The 15244-nt window shown below is 50.3% G+C and overlaps 1 protein-coding gene across 10 annotated transcripts in view; it reads left to right on the top strand.

Annotated features, from left to right (window-relative positions):
- The first annotated feature begins 38 nt into the window (after positions 1 to 38).
- Positions 39 to 15244, top strand: part of XPO7 (exportin 7) — a 32925-nt gene continuing 17719 nt past the window's right edge. Inside the window, exons 1-9 of one of the 10 annotated variants that reach the window (XM_046903366.1) lie at positions 39 to 125; positions 5314 to 5399; positions 5538 to 5771; positions 7359 to 7667; positions 9162 to 9308; positions 9773 to 9866; positions 10688 to 10854; positions 11961 to 12053; positions 14585 to 14689. In XM_046903366.1, the coding sequence (XP_046759322.1) occupies positions 7626 to 7667; positions 9162 to 9308; positions 9773 to 9866; positions 10688 to 10854; positions 11961 to 12053; positions 14585 to 14689 (648 nt within the window). In that variant the 5' untranslated portion in view covers positions 39 to 125; positions 5314 to 5399; positions 5538 to 5771; positions 7359 to 7625. Of the gene's footprint in view, positions 5064 to 5262; positions 5400 to 5537; positions 5772 to 6950; positions 7107 to 7358; positions 7668 to 9161; positions 9309 to 9772; positions 9867 to 10687; positions 10855 to 11960; positions 12054 to 14584; positions 14690 to 15244 lie in introns of those variants that run through there. The other 9 variants (XM_046903367.1, XM_046903368.1, XM_046903369.1 and 6 more) reach the window with 9 other exon arrangements.

Here is a 15244-nt window from a genome sequence, read left to right as displayed (position 1 = left end):
TGAGGCGGCGGCGCTGGTGGCTGAGGAAGGGGTGGGGGGGCGGAGGCGGGCGCGTGCCGGGCCCGGCGGAGGCGGAGGCGGAGGGAGCGGAGCATGAATGGAGCAAAATGGCGGATCATGTGCAGGTGAGGGGGGGCCGCGGCGGGCCGGGAGGCTCGGGGAGGTTCCTCTCTGCCCTCCCGGGCCTCGGGAGGCTCCAAGGACGGGCCGCGGGCCGGCTGCGGCCTAGCGCGGCCTGCTCTCGGCGGGCGGCGGTGCGCCTCGGTAGGCCGCGGCGGGGCCTGGGGCTGAGGGGCCGGCGGTGGGCCCTGAGGGTCCCGGATCCCGGACCCGCGGCCGCGGGGCGGTGCCGTGGGGCAGAGCTCCTGCAGGATGCCCGCGGCCCGGCCTCGCCGCTGCCGGCTCCGCGTTATCCGCACAACTTGAGGAGAAATCGATCCTTCCCGCGGAGGGGAACCGCCGGCGGGGCGAGCGGCGCGGTCGGTCGGAACGCGGCCCGCGGGTCGTGCGTGGACCTCCCGCGGGCGATCGCGGGGATTGCTGCGTTATTCGGCAGTCGCGCTCACGGTCGGCTGAAGAAAGGCCGTATTCGGGTGCTGTGCCTTTAAAGCTGGTGAGCTCAGCGCCGGCCGCTGCAGAAGGAGCTGCTGTTGTCGCTTTAAATCCTACCTCCCGCTTCGCTTTTCTTTGTTAAGTACTGCGTTGAGAAAGTGCAAGTTGGAGCCGTCCAAACGGGGTCGCGATGGCCGCGTTCGGCGCCGTGAGTTAAAGTTTAACGGCTGCAGTGTGGGAGATGCTCCGCTCGGAGGAGAACTGGTTTGCACCTACTGCTGGGGCAGCTGCAGCCCGGTGTGGTTCCTGCGCAGGGCAAACAGAGCCGCAGAAGTTGCTCAGCGTTACAACTGTGTGTGCTCTGCATGCTGTTGATGGTCTCTTTCTTCTCTCTGCTCCAGGTGCAGCATCCAGCAGCAGCTCTGGAGAGCCTCGTGTAGTCCCTTTCGGCACAGAGGTTCCCTTCAAAACTGACTCTGGATGCGTTGTGCCTGGAGGAAGCAGTGCTTTGTGTGAATAGATTGAGTTTGGGGTGAGATCTTTCCGTTGCCTCCTGCTCCAGCCTGCTCGGCATGGTTGGGTTTGATGAACTTAATGCTCTGTTGCACCCTTAATGACTCTCTGACCTGAGCTAAGCTGCACAGCTCCCACATCAAACACAGTGTGCGCTGAGCAGAGCAGTCACTGAGCTGTCTCTGAGATGTTGTTATCATTGGGATGTTGGCTGCCAGTGTGAATAATGGGGAGAGCTGTTTCAGTGGCACATGCTGTGGGAGTTGGCCTTGTTTTAATAGGGGCTGGCACTGCCAATAAACGCTGGCTGCTGGGAGCTGTGCGGTTCCCAAGGTTTGTGAGAGCTTTGCTTTGGGGTGTTGTGTGCTGGCAGTCTGGGGTTTAATTGGACTGTTGGTAGCTGATGGGCATTAGGGTTATGTTGCCTGGTGGGCACGCACGACCATCACAGAGGTTATTTGCAGAGCAGTAAGAAGGAAGGTGAGCTTTTAGAGCAGTAGTGAGGGAGGTATCACGCCCTCATAGGCTTTAGGAACTGGAGGTGATGCGAACTGAGCTGTGATGCCGTGTAGCTGCAGCTGGGTGCCGTGCTCCTGCTGAGCAGCACTTCGGGAGCACACTGTGCAGTGTCTGCCACCAAAGCTGTGGTGATGCTGAGGCAGGAGCAGTGTGAATCAGGCGGTGTGGCTGAAGGGCCCTGCGTTCTGCAAGTGAATTGCTGCACACTAGCTTGTCCGTCCGTCAGTAAGCTTACACTGCCTTTTGGGTGCATATTTCTGTCTGATCTGAAGCTTGGAAGCATTGCCTAAACTTGTTCAGAGAGCAAAGCAGGAAGAGTACCATTAGCAGTAGCTGTGTGAGCATACACAGTCCTATTCCTCTATCCCACAACACCTTGCAAACAGATTTGTTCATCTTTGCTTTCTTTCTGCTTTCCTTATGGTTGGATGTTTTCTGTGCTGTTGCCCTAAAATGGGATGTACTGATTGAAAGTAAATGTCCCTGTGGGAGAATGTTTGCTGGAGGGTGGTAATTAATTCTGTGGCTCTGAGTGTGGAGAGTTCAGTTTGTGTGGAGTTCATACAAATGGTTGTACCCCATAGAAGCCGTTGATGCTTCTATGTGAGTTACGGTTGCCTGCTCGTGGTAACCTTGCTCTGAGTTGGGAGGAATGAGATGCAAGAAGAGAGGTACTGAGATAGTACTCCTATAGAAGAACGTGGAATCTGGCGTCTCAAAGGAAATTGCATCCTTTTGGGGGTCTTTTTGCCTTTGTTATCTGACTGTGGGCTCAGTGTGGGTGTTTCTGTGTGTTGGATCACCTGGCAGTGCTCTGCTTGCAGCAGGTCAGCAGCAGACAGGGGGTCCTCCTTTCATCTCGAAGCCATTGCAGAGGAAGCCTTAATTTCTGTTGGGATGGGCACTCTTTGGGTCTGTCCCCATGGCGTGGCAGTGCTCTGCAGGGATTGGGGGCACCGTGTGTGCTCAGAAGGGACAACAAGAGGGTTTGGAGGGGGTCTGAGTTTGCTGTAGGGCTCAGTGCTCAGAAAGCATCTCCCTCCCAGTGCTTTTTGAGGTGTTTTCCTAGGGTGGGTGCTTCCATCCCCAACAGGACCTTTGTTTTTCCCTTGTTTCCGTATTTTAGAAGACGTCATTTTGGCTCAAACACAAAATCCAATTTGGCTTTAGAAGCCCATAGCATTCAGCTTGCTCCAGAGGGAACCCTGGGGCCTGCACTGCGTGTCTCCCATTTGCTCTCCCTGTAACCCTGCACCTGCTTGGTATAAAAGAGGCGCAGCGCAGCCCGGCTGCACATTGCTTGGAATACTTTGTTTTAGTTCAAGGTTTTTACCTTCTGTGCGTGTCATTGCAGAGGGCTCTTATTGAGGGCTTGTATTTATCTCAGAATAGCCCAAGGGAGTGCTGTGAGCCCAGGGAGGGTACAGCGCTGCCTCCACTAAAAATAGAGCTGGCAGCAGTTCTGTTGCAAATTAGGCTTTTTTTTTAACTACACTGCTTGGATGCTCAGCACCGAGGCAGCAAAGTAACAGCAACGCGTGTTGGGTTGGGGCTGGAAAGCAGAGTAACTTTGTTATTGCTGATAACACCTCCTTGTCCTCCGTGTGGGTAATGCAGCTGTTTTTGAGAAGCCTGCAGGGCTCAGGTCTGCTAAAGCAGGTGAAGTTTTATTTTTGCTACTTGCAGTTGTATTTTTTTGCTGGTAGTTTTATCTTTCTGCTTCTCAGCTTTGCTTTCAAGGGGACATTTGCTGGTAGTAAATGCTCAGTGCTCTTCTGGTGGTACAGCTGTGTGACTCAGTTGTAAGAGTGTAACTCTGCTGTAATCTGCGAGCTTACTCTTTTCATCCAGCTTTGGTGCATCCCTTGCACAGCAGCAGTGCTGCTACGGCTCTGTGTGCATCCTCAGCCAAATGCAACCAAACAGAATACCAAATAAACCCAGCAGAGCAGGCGTTGTGCAGCAGGCACGGCATGCACGCTCCCTGTGGGTCATACAGAGCAAACAAGCAGTGCCCAATGAACGCTGCTCACACCTGTGCTCTGACCTGCCCCTGTTTGCCATATTCACATGGACCAGGGCTGTTATTTCTGCATCATCCACACACTTTCCTTCAGCTCCTGTTGGAAAACTCGGTGCCCTTGTAGCACCAACCGTGCAGTGTTTGTGAACGCACTGATTACAGGAGTGAGAGTCCAAGGACGTTGTACTGGAAAATATTAATTCTGCTCTTTCTCTTTTAGCAGTAGGTAGTGTCCATTGCTCAAACAGTGCACTGAAGGTAATCTGCAATGCTTGTACAGAGTTTGAGCAGCGCTGGAGGAGCTTTAGAACTTCGTATGATGGAAAACACACTCAGTTCTCAGGCTTGCTTTCCTGTGGAGGGTTTCTGCTGCCTCCGGAGCCCTCAGCTCAGTGTGGCAGGGAGATGCAGAGCAAGCATTTGTGGAAGAAGTTCTGCTCCTTCTCCCCGTGTTCAGCACTGTGTTGCTCCCATGTGTGCGTTGTGCTTGCTGTTTCCTAATTTCCTGGTTGCTGCTCGTTAGCAAACGGCTAACCTTTGCCAAGTGGGAAACCTTCAGGTGCACAGGGAACATTCAGTCCTCAGAAAGAGGTGAAAACGGTGCAGTTTCTGAAGCAGCACATTAATGTGGCACATAAGAAGGTAGAGATGGCAGTGACTCATTCTCCCATACAAAGGTGTTGCTGCTGCTGCTCAGCCTCCCGTTTTGTTCCCAAATGGAAGGAGCACCTGCGTGCTGCATTGGGCTGCTGTTCTCTTTGCTTGGGCCCCGCTGAGTCCTCCTGCTGGGTGAGAGCTCTCCCTGGGGCAGAACCAATCCCTCAGCTGCTCTGAGACATAGATTTGTATTGCAGTGCTGGGGAGCTCTCAGTGCTGCTCCTGCAGCATCACTGGGGATCGGGGGTAGCTGTGTGCAGCTGCAGAGCTGTGCCTTTGCTCTGTGTTCCTGGAGGGAGCAGAAATGCAGCAGTTTCTCTGACGCTTCAGCCATCAGCCCCTGAAGTGCAATCAGCTTTGGGGCTGCTCCCTCCTGATGTGCTCCGTGTGGTGTTAGCTCACTTTTCCTCTTGGTTCCTTACCACACAGCTGAGCAAATCGCTGTCCTGCCGGAGCTAAGCCTTGGTGGAATGAAGCAGCAGTGTTTATTTGCACCCAGCTAGGATATTGAAGGGTTTGTGCCGTGTCTCAATGGTTTCTCCAGTCGCTGAGGGTATCAGTTCCTCATCTTTAAGCTCCGTGGGATAGAAACCATCCTTGTTTCTGGGCAGTGCAAGAGGTGCTGTGCCGAGTTGCACAGTGAAATAGCAGGGCTGAACCTGAAAGAAGCCCCCTTCAAGTGGAGCTGAAGACCATTCGTCTTAAAGAGCTCTCATTTCTTTCCTTACTGATGCCGTGGGAGATGCCTGGAAGTGCCGCTGCAATAAATAACTTCTTGAGATATTCTGGAAGGGCATAAGTAAGTTTTCTTTCTCTTATTAGCCGGATAAATGGAAATGGGCAATTTATAGTTGAGATTCCCTTAACAAATGAGGGCGATGAGCCACAAGACCTGAGTTTCACAGTGGTGAGCACTTAGGAAATGCATCGCCGTGCTCCTTGGTGGTTAAGAGTTGAATCGTTCCCTTTAAAAGCTTTTTTATTCTTGGTTGAAATAGCTGAAGTGACCTGAGGTGTTCTCTGAACCTGAGTTGCTTCTGTCACCGCAGCCCTCCAACTGCTGCCATGTGTTTGGTAAAGCACAGTGATTCCAAGCCCTGACCTCTCAGCAGCATCATCATCATCCTCAGACCAGGTAATGCCTGCACCTTGGGGTCCCACCCCCCACACACACACCAACTGTGGCAGTGGGCACACGGGTCACTGCTTCTGGTGCCTGCTGCACACAGTGAGTGAGGAGCTGCAGGCTCATTGCGTGCCCTCTGCTTCCCAGGGTCTGCCTCTGATGATGACATACAGGGGTATCAGTTGGGGGTTATGAAAATGGATGAATGTGGTCAAGGTGGAAATAACCACGTGGAGCACGTTGCAGGATCTGTGGCTCAAAGAGGCAGTAAGAAGAAGGCAGGAAGAAGGAATACCTTGAAACACGTGTCTGAGCATTTACAGCTGTGCACATCCTTCAGGATAAGACCCACCAGGCAGCAGCGAAGCTTGGGTGGATGTGGTGAGGCCTGGTGCTCTGTTAGGTGTCTGTGAGGCTGCTGCTGGGGGCTCACCGTGCTCACTGCTCCATTTCTGCCTCTGCCGTCTTGGGCATGCCACGCACAGCATGCGTCCCCTCAATTGCCTGAGATGGGAACTGTCAGCATGCTGAAGTCAAACCCTATTGAACTGAACCTGCCTGGAGCTTATTGCAACCCCTGGATGTAAAGAGCGTTGCTTAAGCAACCGTGTAATATAGGATCAATTCTGCAGCCAGCCCCCGGGGACTCCTTTTTAGGTAGCTGTTACGTTCCTTGTAGTGTTTATCATTTTAAAGATGATCACACATTGTTTATCTTCACCGTGGGGAAAACCCAGCGCAGTGATGAGTTTTATTTGCAGCTCGTGGTATAAATAAGATTGATGGGTTGCTTTTCTTCTGCGTTCTGAGCTTCATAGCTGCTCTCTGCAGGCAGACATCCAAGACCAAGATCTCATCAAGGGGCTGAGGACAGCCCAACCCTCAGAGATGTGGAAGATCCCCAGTGTGGATCCTTCCCATGGACGGGGTTGCTGTTTGCAGCAGATCTCCAGCTTTGCTGTGCTCAGGGTGAGAAGAGATGCAAAACCAACCCAAGAACTGCAAAACAAACCTTCCCAGTGCGGGATGCTGAGTTAAATGTGTTCAGAAAGAGACAGCTGTTGTCACAAATAGGTGAGCATAGGGAAAAGGGTCTTGGGTTATAGGCAGCGACTTGACGAGGTGTCTGTCTGGAGGCTGGATGAGAAGAGCCTGAAGATAAGGTGCAAATCTCCATTACTTGGTGTTATTGCCACTCCTGATGAAAGGAAAAAGCATCAATACTGTTTGGGTTTTGACTGCTGGAGGGCAGAAAGCGTGTGTGTGTGCAGGAGGGGTCGAGTGATCGCTGAGCTCTGAGCTGAGGAGTCTTAGCACAGTGGTTATATGAACACAGTTCAGGCTTTTAAGCACACAGTTGAGCTAAATGTTGCTATGTGAGAGCTGGCCGGGTTTCCAGCTTGTCATTTAGCTTCTGTACAGCATGAAGTGTAAGAGAATGTGGACCGAAGGGCTTGGGTTGCTGCAGGAGGAGCTCTGGCTGTACCACCCAAATCCCGGGCTTGCAATGCTGTGCCAAAGGCAGGAGGGGAGATTTGGGAGCCCTGGGCTGTCTGCTGTGACTCAGCACTTCTCCAGCGACTCAGCACTTCTGCCACTGCTGTCCCCATGTCCCCAGCAGCCTGTCCTGTGTCCCCAGCAGCTGAGAGCCTTCTGCTGCATACCCTCAGACCAGAAGCTGGCTTTCTTCTCCGCTGCCTTGCAGAAGCTTGCTTTGTAAGTAATGTTTTCAGAGCCACCTGCTCTCAAAAGAGCAAAGAACACAGATGTTGGTCAGCTTGAATTGCCCTGGATGCCATTTTGCCTTTCAGCTCACCTTTCTGACCCTCAGCAAAGCCCACACGTGCCGGAGCATTTCCACGCTTCACATGCTCTGCTGTCTCATGCTTTAGTGCTTATCTGGAACACACAGGGCCCTCACATTGCGAGGTCGTTACACTGAATGGTACCTTTTTATCTTGTCCAAAGGAGTAGGCATTGCTGAAGTGCTCCCTGCCTCCTTGCTGCCCCAGCATCGCCAGGAGTGAAGCTGGCTTGATTGCTGTCCCTTTGGTGGAGAGGATTATGGCTTACCGTGGGCACACAGAATGAAAGCGCCATGTGTGGAGCCTGGCTTGCTCTTGGTGTTGCCCTCCCAGGCTTTGCTGTTTCTCTGTGTGCCACATCTGCAGCTGTGCTTTTGGGAGCAGTGTGAGAAAGAAGCATAGAGTGAACATCAGCTGGAGGACGGTCTGGATGGTTGGGATGCTCAGGACAGCTCATGCAGCACAACAGGAGGTGGGATGTTAAGAGTGTGAACACCTGACATGGACTCTCCACAGTGCTGCTGTATCTGTGCTCCTGGATAATTGGGAGTTGCTCTCCCACATCTGTCATTTTTCACCTGAAAACCGTGCTGTAATGGCTGCAGCATCCCCTGATGGTGGCTCGGCCCTATCTCCTGGGTGACCTTGGTGCTGAGGAGGTGTTCTGCCGTAGCCCTGTGGGCTGTGAGTGTTGTGTGGCTCTGATGGAGTTAATGCAGCAGGTTCTGCACGTGGGCTGGCTCGGGTCCCGCACTCTGCTCCAACAGAGGGGGTTGGTCACGGCCAGCCTGAACAAAGGGCAGTGCCACTGAGCCCCCGACAGCAGTGGGAACTGGAGTTTGTTGGATCTATGAAGGCTGTTACGGGGAAGCTACGCCTGAGCTCAAGGAATTCATGAAGGGGGTGTAAAACTGGGCAGAAACAGCTCCTAAAAAGACAAGTTCTTCTTTCCAGAGGTGTCACTTGCTCTCTAGAGCGCTTTTCATCTATGGGCAGTGGATCCTTATGGGGCACTGCCTTGGGGAGCCCTCTGCCAGCCACAGGTTTGCCAGAAAGCAGTGAAGTTGTTCACAGGACTCATCTCCTGGGTTTGAGTTCCTGCCCTGTCTCCTTAGCAGGGGTAACAGCACAGGATGCTGGGGTGCATTCCTGCAAGTCTCTCACTGCAGAGGACCCCATCTGCATGACTTGTCCAGCAGATGCTCTCATTACCTGGGAACGGGCAACCAGGGTCCCTCCTTGGGTCTCCTGTGATGCTGTCTCATCTGGTGATGGCCTTGGCAGCATCAAAGCCTTCGGTGGTTTGGTGTGGAGTTGCTGCAGTTGTGCATAAGAAGTGCTGGGCTGTGTGATGACCCTGGCACAGATGTGGTTTTTGCATGAGGATGCTTCCAAGAATAAAGTAAGCAGCTGATGCTATCCTTCTGTGCTTTGTTTGTAATGGTCTCCTCCTGGAAACCTAGCAAGTAGCCCTACAGCAGTGGGAAATACCTGCTTGTCAATCCAGCAGGAAGAACCTGAGGGAATATTGATATCTATCCACAGAGCTGCTTTTTAACTAGGACACCTTGGGGGGAAACCATCTGCCTGGATCACGGTGAATAGTTTCCAGTTGTTTGAGCACACAGTCTGCCTGGTACTTTTATTTCCCTTCAGTGCGTTCACAGAGGCACTGCTCAGAGGCATCCATTGCATCGTTTGTTCTCTTCTGCTTTAGGTGGTTCTGGCATGCAGTGCTGAAGCTTTAATGTCGGGTCTTTCCAGCATCCTGGGATGCTGAGGTCTGTTACACTGCCCTGCAAAGGGAATCCAAGCAGAGATGGGGCGGGGGGAGGAGGGGGGGGGGGTTGCTGCTGCTCAGCACAGGAACAGCTGTGACAGCGCTCTTGGGCTGGATGAGAGCTGACCCCAGCTGGAAGTAAACTGCAAAACCTCATTTCTCACTTATTTTTTCTCTCTGTTCCAGAGCCTAGCCCAGCTAGAGAACCTGTGCAAGCAGCTCTATGAGACCACAGACACTGCGACACGGCTCCAGGCAGAGAAGGCCCTGGTTGAGTTCACCAACAGTCCCGACTGCCTGAGCAAGTGCCAGCTGCTTCTAGAAAGAGGGAGTGTATGTAAACAAAAAAATCTCCAATGTATCTCAGTCTTCTGGACATGGATGGGGCTGCTGGCCCCGGGTTCTGCTATGCAGTGTTTGTCTTGCACACCCAGCGTGCTTGTGTGTCTGTCTCAATTTGTAGACATCCTCTGCCAAAGAAAGCATTGGCACGCTGATGGCAAGCACTGCAGCAGCATAATTAGCTGTGTGTAGTTGTCAGTTCTGATGTCTGGTGGACTTTGCTGCATTCTTTGCAGGCTGCTACCCAGCTGTGCCAAGCTTTAAGTGGAAGGTGTTATAATGGCAGTGGTATTTCACAGACTGGGGGGGGGGGAAATGGTGTGTGCAGAGGTTGAGAGGAGTTAAAACTAATATCTGAAAGTCAAATTCCCAGCAGGCAGTTAGCTTAGCATCCAGCACTGCTGCTCAATGTTCTTGTTCTGAAACGTGCAATAATGCCTTGTTTTTCTTCACAGTCATCCTACTCCCAGTTATTGGCAGCTACATGCCTTACGAAACTCGTGTCACGCACAAACAACCCGTTACCATTGGAGCAGCGAATCGATATCCGTAAGTACAAAGCTCAGTTTTGCTAACCAAGTGAATGTGAGAGGTTGTTGTGCACACTTTCATCCACGAGTGGGAGGCCTTCTGCAACCTACTGCACTTTGCATTTGAACGTTCGAAGGCACAGAGTGGAAAGAAACAGTTCTCTTTCATGGAGTCTCCTCCTGCGTTGTTTGCTGGTAGAGCTCCAGGCTGAAGGTGTAGAGCTGTAGTGATGGAGGGGATTGATGACTCTGTGGCTTGTGAATGAATCTTTGATACGTTCCCTCTGGAAGTTAAAATATACATGGTACTTTCCCCTTCTGAGGGCGTGCTTTCCAACCTGAAATCCTTTCTGGGTCTCTGAAATACCAGGTAGAGTGTTTCCTAAGGGAGCAGTCATTCTGTCGCAGTGCTCTTCCCTGGAGAATGACTGATGCTTCCTCTCCTCCAGGGAAGGGCTCTGAATCTGCTTTCGTTTGTAGAAGTGATGCGATAAATGATCATCCCTGAGGAGAGATCTTATAAACCTCTCCAGCTTTTCTCCCTCCTCACACGTGCATACAGAGGATGGGATTTAGTCTGGTAGCACAGAATAAGTTAGCTTTGGGGGAGGAGCTCACACCTGTCTGGTCTGTCTGCTTTCCAGATCTGTTCCACAGCTCTAATGCCTTAAAGGCACAACTGAAATCAGCACTTTTATCCAGCCCACTGCTGTGCTCATCTTAGGATTGATTTTTTTTTTTAACTGCTTTCACAAAGATACTTTTATCCCAACGCAGCATTACCATCTCAGCTCCAGCTGCGGTGTTTTTGTCTGCAGAAACCTCTTCTCTGTGTTCCAGGAAACTATGTGCTCAACTACCTTGCCACCAGGCCAAAGCTGGCCACGTTTGTCACACAAGCACTGATCCAGCTGTATGCCAGGATCACTAAGTTGGGCTGGTTTGACTGTCAGAAGGATGAATATGTCTTCAGGAACGTGATCACAGACGTCACAAGGTTCTTGCAGGTCAGAATCTTTTAAGATGAATGCACATCTTGTGGGATTTGAAAGTCTCTGCGTTTCCATGTATTGCTCTGCAGCTCTGTTTGGTCTTTCATTAGATTTGCATTTGTTGACTGAACAGTGACTCCAAGGCTTAAAAGCTAAAAATCGACCTGCTCTGCCAGTTGTCCTCATTTAATCCTGGTAGAGGGGGGAGGTTTTCCAGTGGCTTCTGTATAGATAGCGTGCAGATACTGAGCTTGTGGGCAAGAGGTGGCTCCCATAAAGAAGTGGAGAAGTCTCAGACCTAAATGTGCCCAAATTTGTGTTGCAGGTGAGTTTGGTCTTGGAAGTTGGAAGAGGTCGGGGCAACTTGAGCAGGATGTGCTAACCAAGGTGGAGCTAGGGAAGGGAACATCACTTATTAGCTCCAGAACAGAAACTGGGGCAAAGGAGCAATGCAGGTTACTTCTCTGGAACCATTTGCTACATGGGTTGCTGTTTCTAGTGAAGAGGTATCCGTAGCAGACTCGTTTCACAGTGGGGCCCCTGTTGGCAGTCTGCAATGAAACCAGAGGCCAAAAAGGCTGTGAAGAATGGGCTCCCTTCCCTGAGAGATAGGCTGTGCTTTCAGCACTCAGGCCACGGGGCTGCTGCTCATATTATTCCAGGTCTGCAGTTCAAAAAGAAGAATTCCTTTCCCAGAGTTTCCATCTGACAGCTTTGGAGCCATCCTAATGTTGCAGAAGTGTCTGCACAGCCGCTCTTAAAACCAAGGAAACGGATCTAAAAACAAACCATCATCATCACCAATCTTCTCAGGGTTGGGGTATGAAACAAACATGGGGATTAAACTATTAAATAAAAGGAGCCTATTATTTATTAGCTCACATTACCAAACTCTTCATAAAACCTTTGCATTGTTAATAAGATCAGGGATTTCATAAGCACATTTAAATTCTCATTTGATGTTGCTCCCGGGCTTCTTCCCAGTCATAATACTACAGGGATAAAGCCGTTGTAGAGAAGGATGCCTAGAAATCTTCCAAACAGGAAGATCTGTGACTAACGGTGATGTTTCCTGAAAGCAGCCCAGCAATAACTCCTTTCCCTGTCCCCTCCTTCCCCAGGATAGTGTAGAACACTGCATCATAGGAGTGACAATCCTGTCCCAACTAACTAATGAAATTAATCAAGTAAGTGCTACAGCCTTCCTCAGTGAAGTAAGTGTCCAATTTTCTCATTCATATTGTTGTGTCCTGCTGTGTCTGTGCGTTGTTGGGGTTTTTATTTGTATTCTTCTGTGGGTTGTTTTCCTTCTTGGTGTGGGGAGTGTTGTGTAGTGGGTGGGATTTTTTTTTCTTGTTTGTTTTTTACACAGTCCCATACCTGTGTGGTAAGATGCTGCTTCCTCCTGGCCTGAGGAGCTGCCTTGTTTCACTGGCATCTTCCATCTTCTCTCATACTTCCATGTAATCTCCTAAGATCAAAAAGGAGAGAGCGGTGCTACACAATGAGTCAAGGCTACCCATCAAGGACCAAGTCCAGAGCATCAGGACATCACCACCACCTTCACTAGTCAGACCCTGTGCATTGTTACAGCTTAGCTCTTGTGCCAGGAGGTATTGACCAGGGAGACAAAACAAAGAGGATTTGTCAGATTGTGGAGGCTTTTAAAGCATCCTGTTCATTCAGTGCCACATTTTGGCATGTGCCCAGCACGTGGTTCCCAAACAGTTCAGGTTCATTGGGGTTAACGAGTGCTGTGACTTTGCTTGGTGCTGTCTTACATCACTTCCCTAACGAGTGGCTCAGACTTCGCCATAGCACCACTGGTGGCTTCCACTGCCCATAGAAGTTACTGGGTTTTGCTGGTTTTTAGTATCTTACTAAGGAAACTTGTAACTTCTGCTAATAATTTAACTAATCCCAGCACCAGAATGGATTGATCCTTGCGTGGGGTTTGAAAGATGATGACAGACAGTTTCCAGAACTAGAAATGCTGGAGGAGGTGTTATCCTGGCCAGGTCAAAGCACCAATTTCTCCTGCTGAAATTGAAGTTCAGCACCACTGAGCTTCCCAAGTCCTTCACTGCAACCTGAACAGCACCTGCATCCATTTCAGACCCAAATTCTCTTCACTTTCTTAAGCCTGGCCAGGTCAATAAGTCCAAACCTGCAGTTCTCCTCCTGCCTCTCGTGCCACATCATTACTGTGACAGTTTCCTTGCCCAAACTTTGTCCAGTGAGTTCATCTCCACAAGGGGACAGTCCTTCACATCCACACATCAAGGATGGAAGGGCCTCTGCCTGCCTCCATCAGTCACCATCTGTGCAGGGCTGCACTTGTGCTCACAGCAGTGATCAACATAGGAACTGGCACCTGTTCCACTTCCACACTCTCTACAGATTGATGTAAAAACAAGCAAAAAAACCCAATGAAGTCAAAGACTTCAATCAGAATTCCCTTCCTAAAACCTTGCATATCAAATCTGCCACAGTTTGCTGTTCATTCCTGAGCTCTGTGCCAGCCCTGTGCAGGGCTGCATCCAGTGACTCATCTTGGAATGTCTAAAAGTGCCACTACTTGCAAAATAATCCTTCTGTCAACATTCCCACTCATCAGAGTGGGGTCATGTACACAGCAAACAAACAAGCAAGAAAAAAATCCCACCTTGTCCTCAAGCTTTTTCTGGTAACTATTTAAGCTTCCATTTATGTTATGCAACAGCAGAATTTGCTAGGGCTCTGTTGACTAAAGCTGATGTTCTAGAAGTTCAGAGCACAAATAGAATAGAGTGCTTAGGAACTGTGCAGAGGTATCAGTTTTCATCCTGAAGAGCTGCACAGACTTGCCTGGAGGTGCTGTGTGCCTGCTGTGTTACAGGAGTTCACTTAAGTTACACCGTGTTGCCTCGTGGTAAAGGAAAGGGATATGCTGTTTGCTGCAAGCACAGAAGTATGTGAGATCTGTGGTCACTTTGGAAAGCCTTGCTGCTCTGTCCCATGAAAACTGACTGCCCATCACATAACTCATCCTGTGTTCAGATGAAGCAGTCTACAAAGTGACACAATCTGTGCTGCCATGAGCCTTTGTTAGTCTGTGTTCAGAATGCATTCACTGAATTGGTGTCTTTGTTACCCATTGTAAAGCAATCTGTGTGTATCTACCTCCCATATCACGTGTCATCTTTTATTCTGATATGATGAGAGATCCAGATTTGGAGTTTATAACAGATACACCAAAGTCCAGACTGTCTGCTGCTGGTTAACTCTCCTTCCAGTTTTCTTCCCATCTGTGCAGGTTCAGGAGGGGATATGTAAGTGGCCTTGTAATTGCTAGTAGTTGACCAAGTGTCTGCCCAGCGGCTTCAGGTAGGATTCGACTCTCAGGAGTACTTCACAAAGCAGTGCTCAAGTTTCTCAATGATTCCGTCCTGTTGAGAATACCACCCACAATCCTGCTTTGGAGGAGATTTAAATGAACTTGAGAGTAACCCAGGGATACAGCAGAACAGTGGTTTAGGTGAAACATTCCGTTGTGAGCCAACAATATGCTTTATCCATGGAGGAGGTGAGGGCAGAGGAGGAAGCACAGAGGGCATATGTCCCCTGGTGCAGCCCACTGGTGTCATGCCATGCTGGAAGGGGAAGCCTCGGTGTCCCCAGAGCTGCTGCAGCACTCCTGTGTGTTCTGCTGGCCTTGTTCTACTTCTGCCCACTAGTTCTAACCCCTTCTTTTCTCTCTACCCAGGCTGATACTACTCATCCACTGACCAAGCACAGGAAAATAGCCTCTTCCTTCAGAGATTCATCTTTATTTGATATTTTCACACTGTCATGCAATTTACTGAAACAGGTAAGGAAGCCATCGTTTGGTGTCTCCTGGGGGCTGTGAGTTGGGGTAACAGCCTTTGGGCTGATGTTCCTCCCAGTGCAACTATTGGAATGTGTGCTCTTGTTCTGAAAGCTCTGTTCTGAATTTGCTCTTTAGGAAAGCTTCCACTTGGGTTTGTGTCATCCGTGCAGCAATTGCACAGGTTTGATTGGTTCAACTTTTTATCCTTCCAGCTGAGCAAAGTGTCAGCGTTGACAAATAGCACAAAGAGTGAGCAGCAGATTTTATTTTAAAGATGGTTTAAAATGAGCAGCTCTCGTTCTGCCAGTAACAAAGTGGGGATGTGGGTGTCATTTGATCATCTTTTTCTTATCCTGGTTTCCAAAGGAAGCATGGCCTGCACAGTTACCCTAGTTTCCATTCCTTGTGCACCCACCCTCCTGAGCAGCTCCAGTGACATCTGAATTCAGCTGTTTCTTTCAGATGCATTGAGGATGTATTCGAGTGGGATTCCTCCCGTTTTGTGAAGAGAAGCACCTGGCCAGGTGGCTCAGCTGAGGGTTGGAGTATAGTGCA

Source organism: Gallus gallus, chromosome 22 (assembly GCF_016699485.2).
Source record: "Gallus gallus isolate bGalGal1 chromosome 22, bGalGal1.mat.broiler.GRCg7b, whole genome shotgun sequence".
Lineage (NCBI taxonomy): Eukaryota > Metazoa > Chordata > Aves > Galliformes > Phasianidae > Gallus > Gallus gallus.
This window is presented reverse-complemented; position numbering and strand designations above follow the sequence as displayed.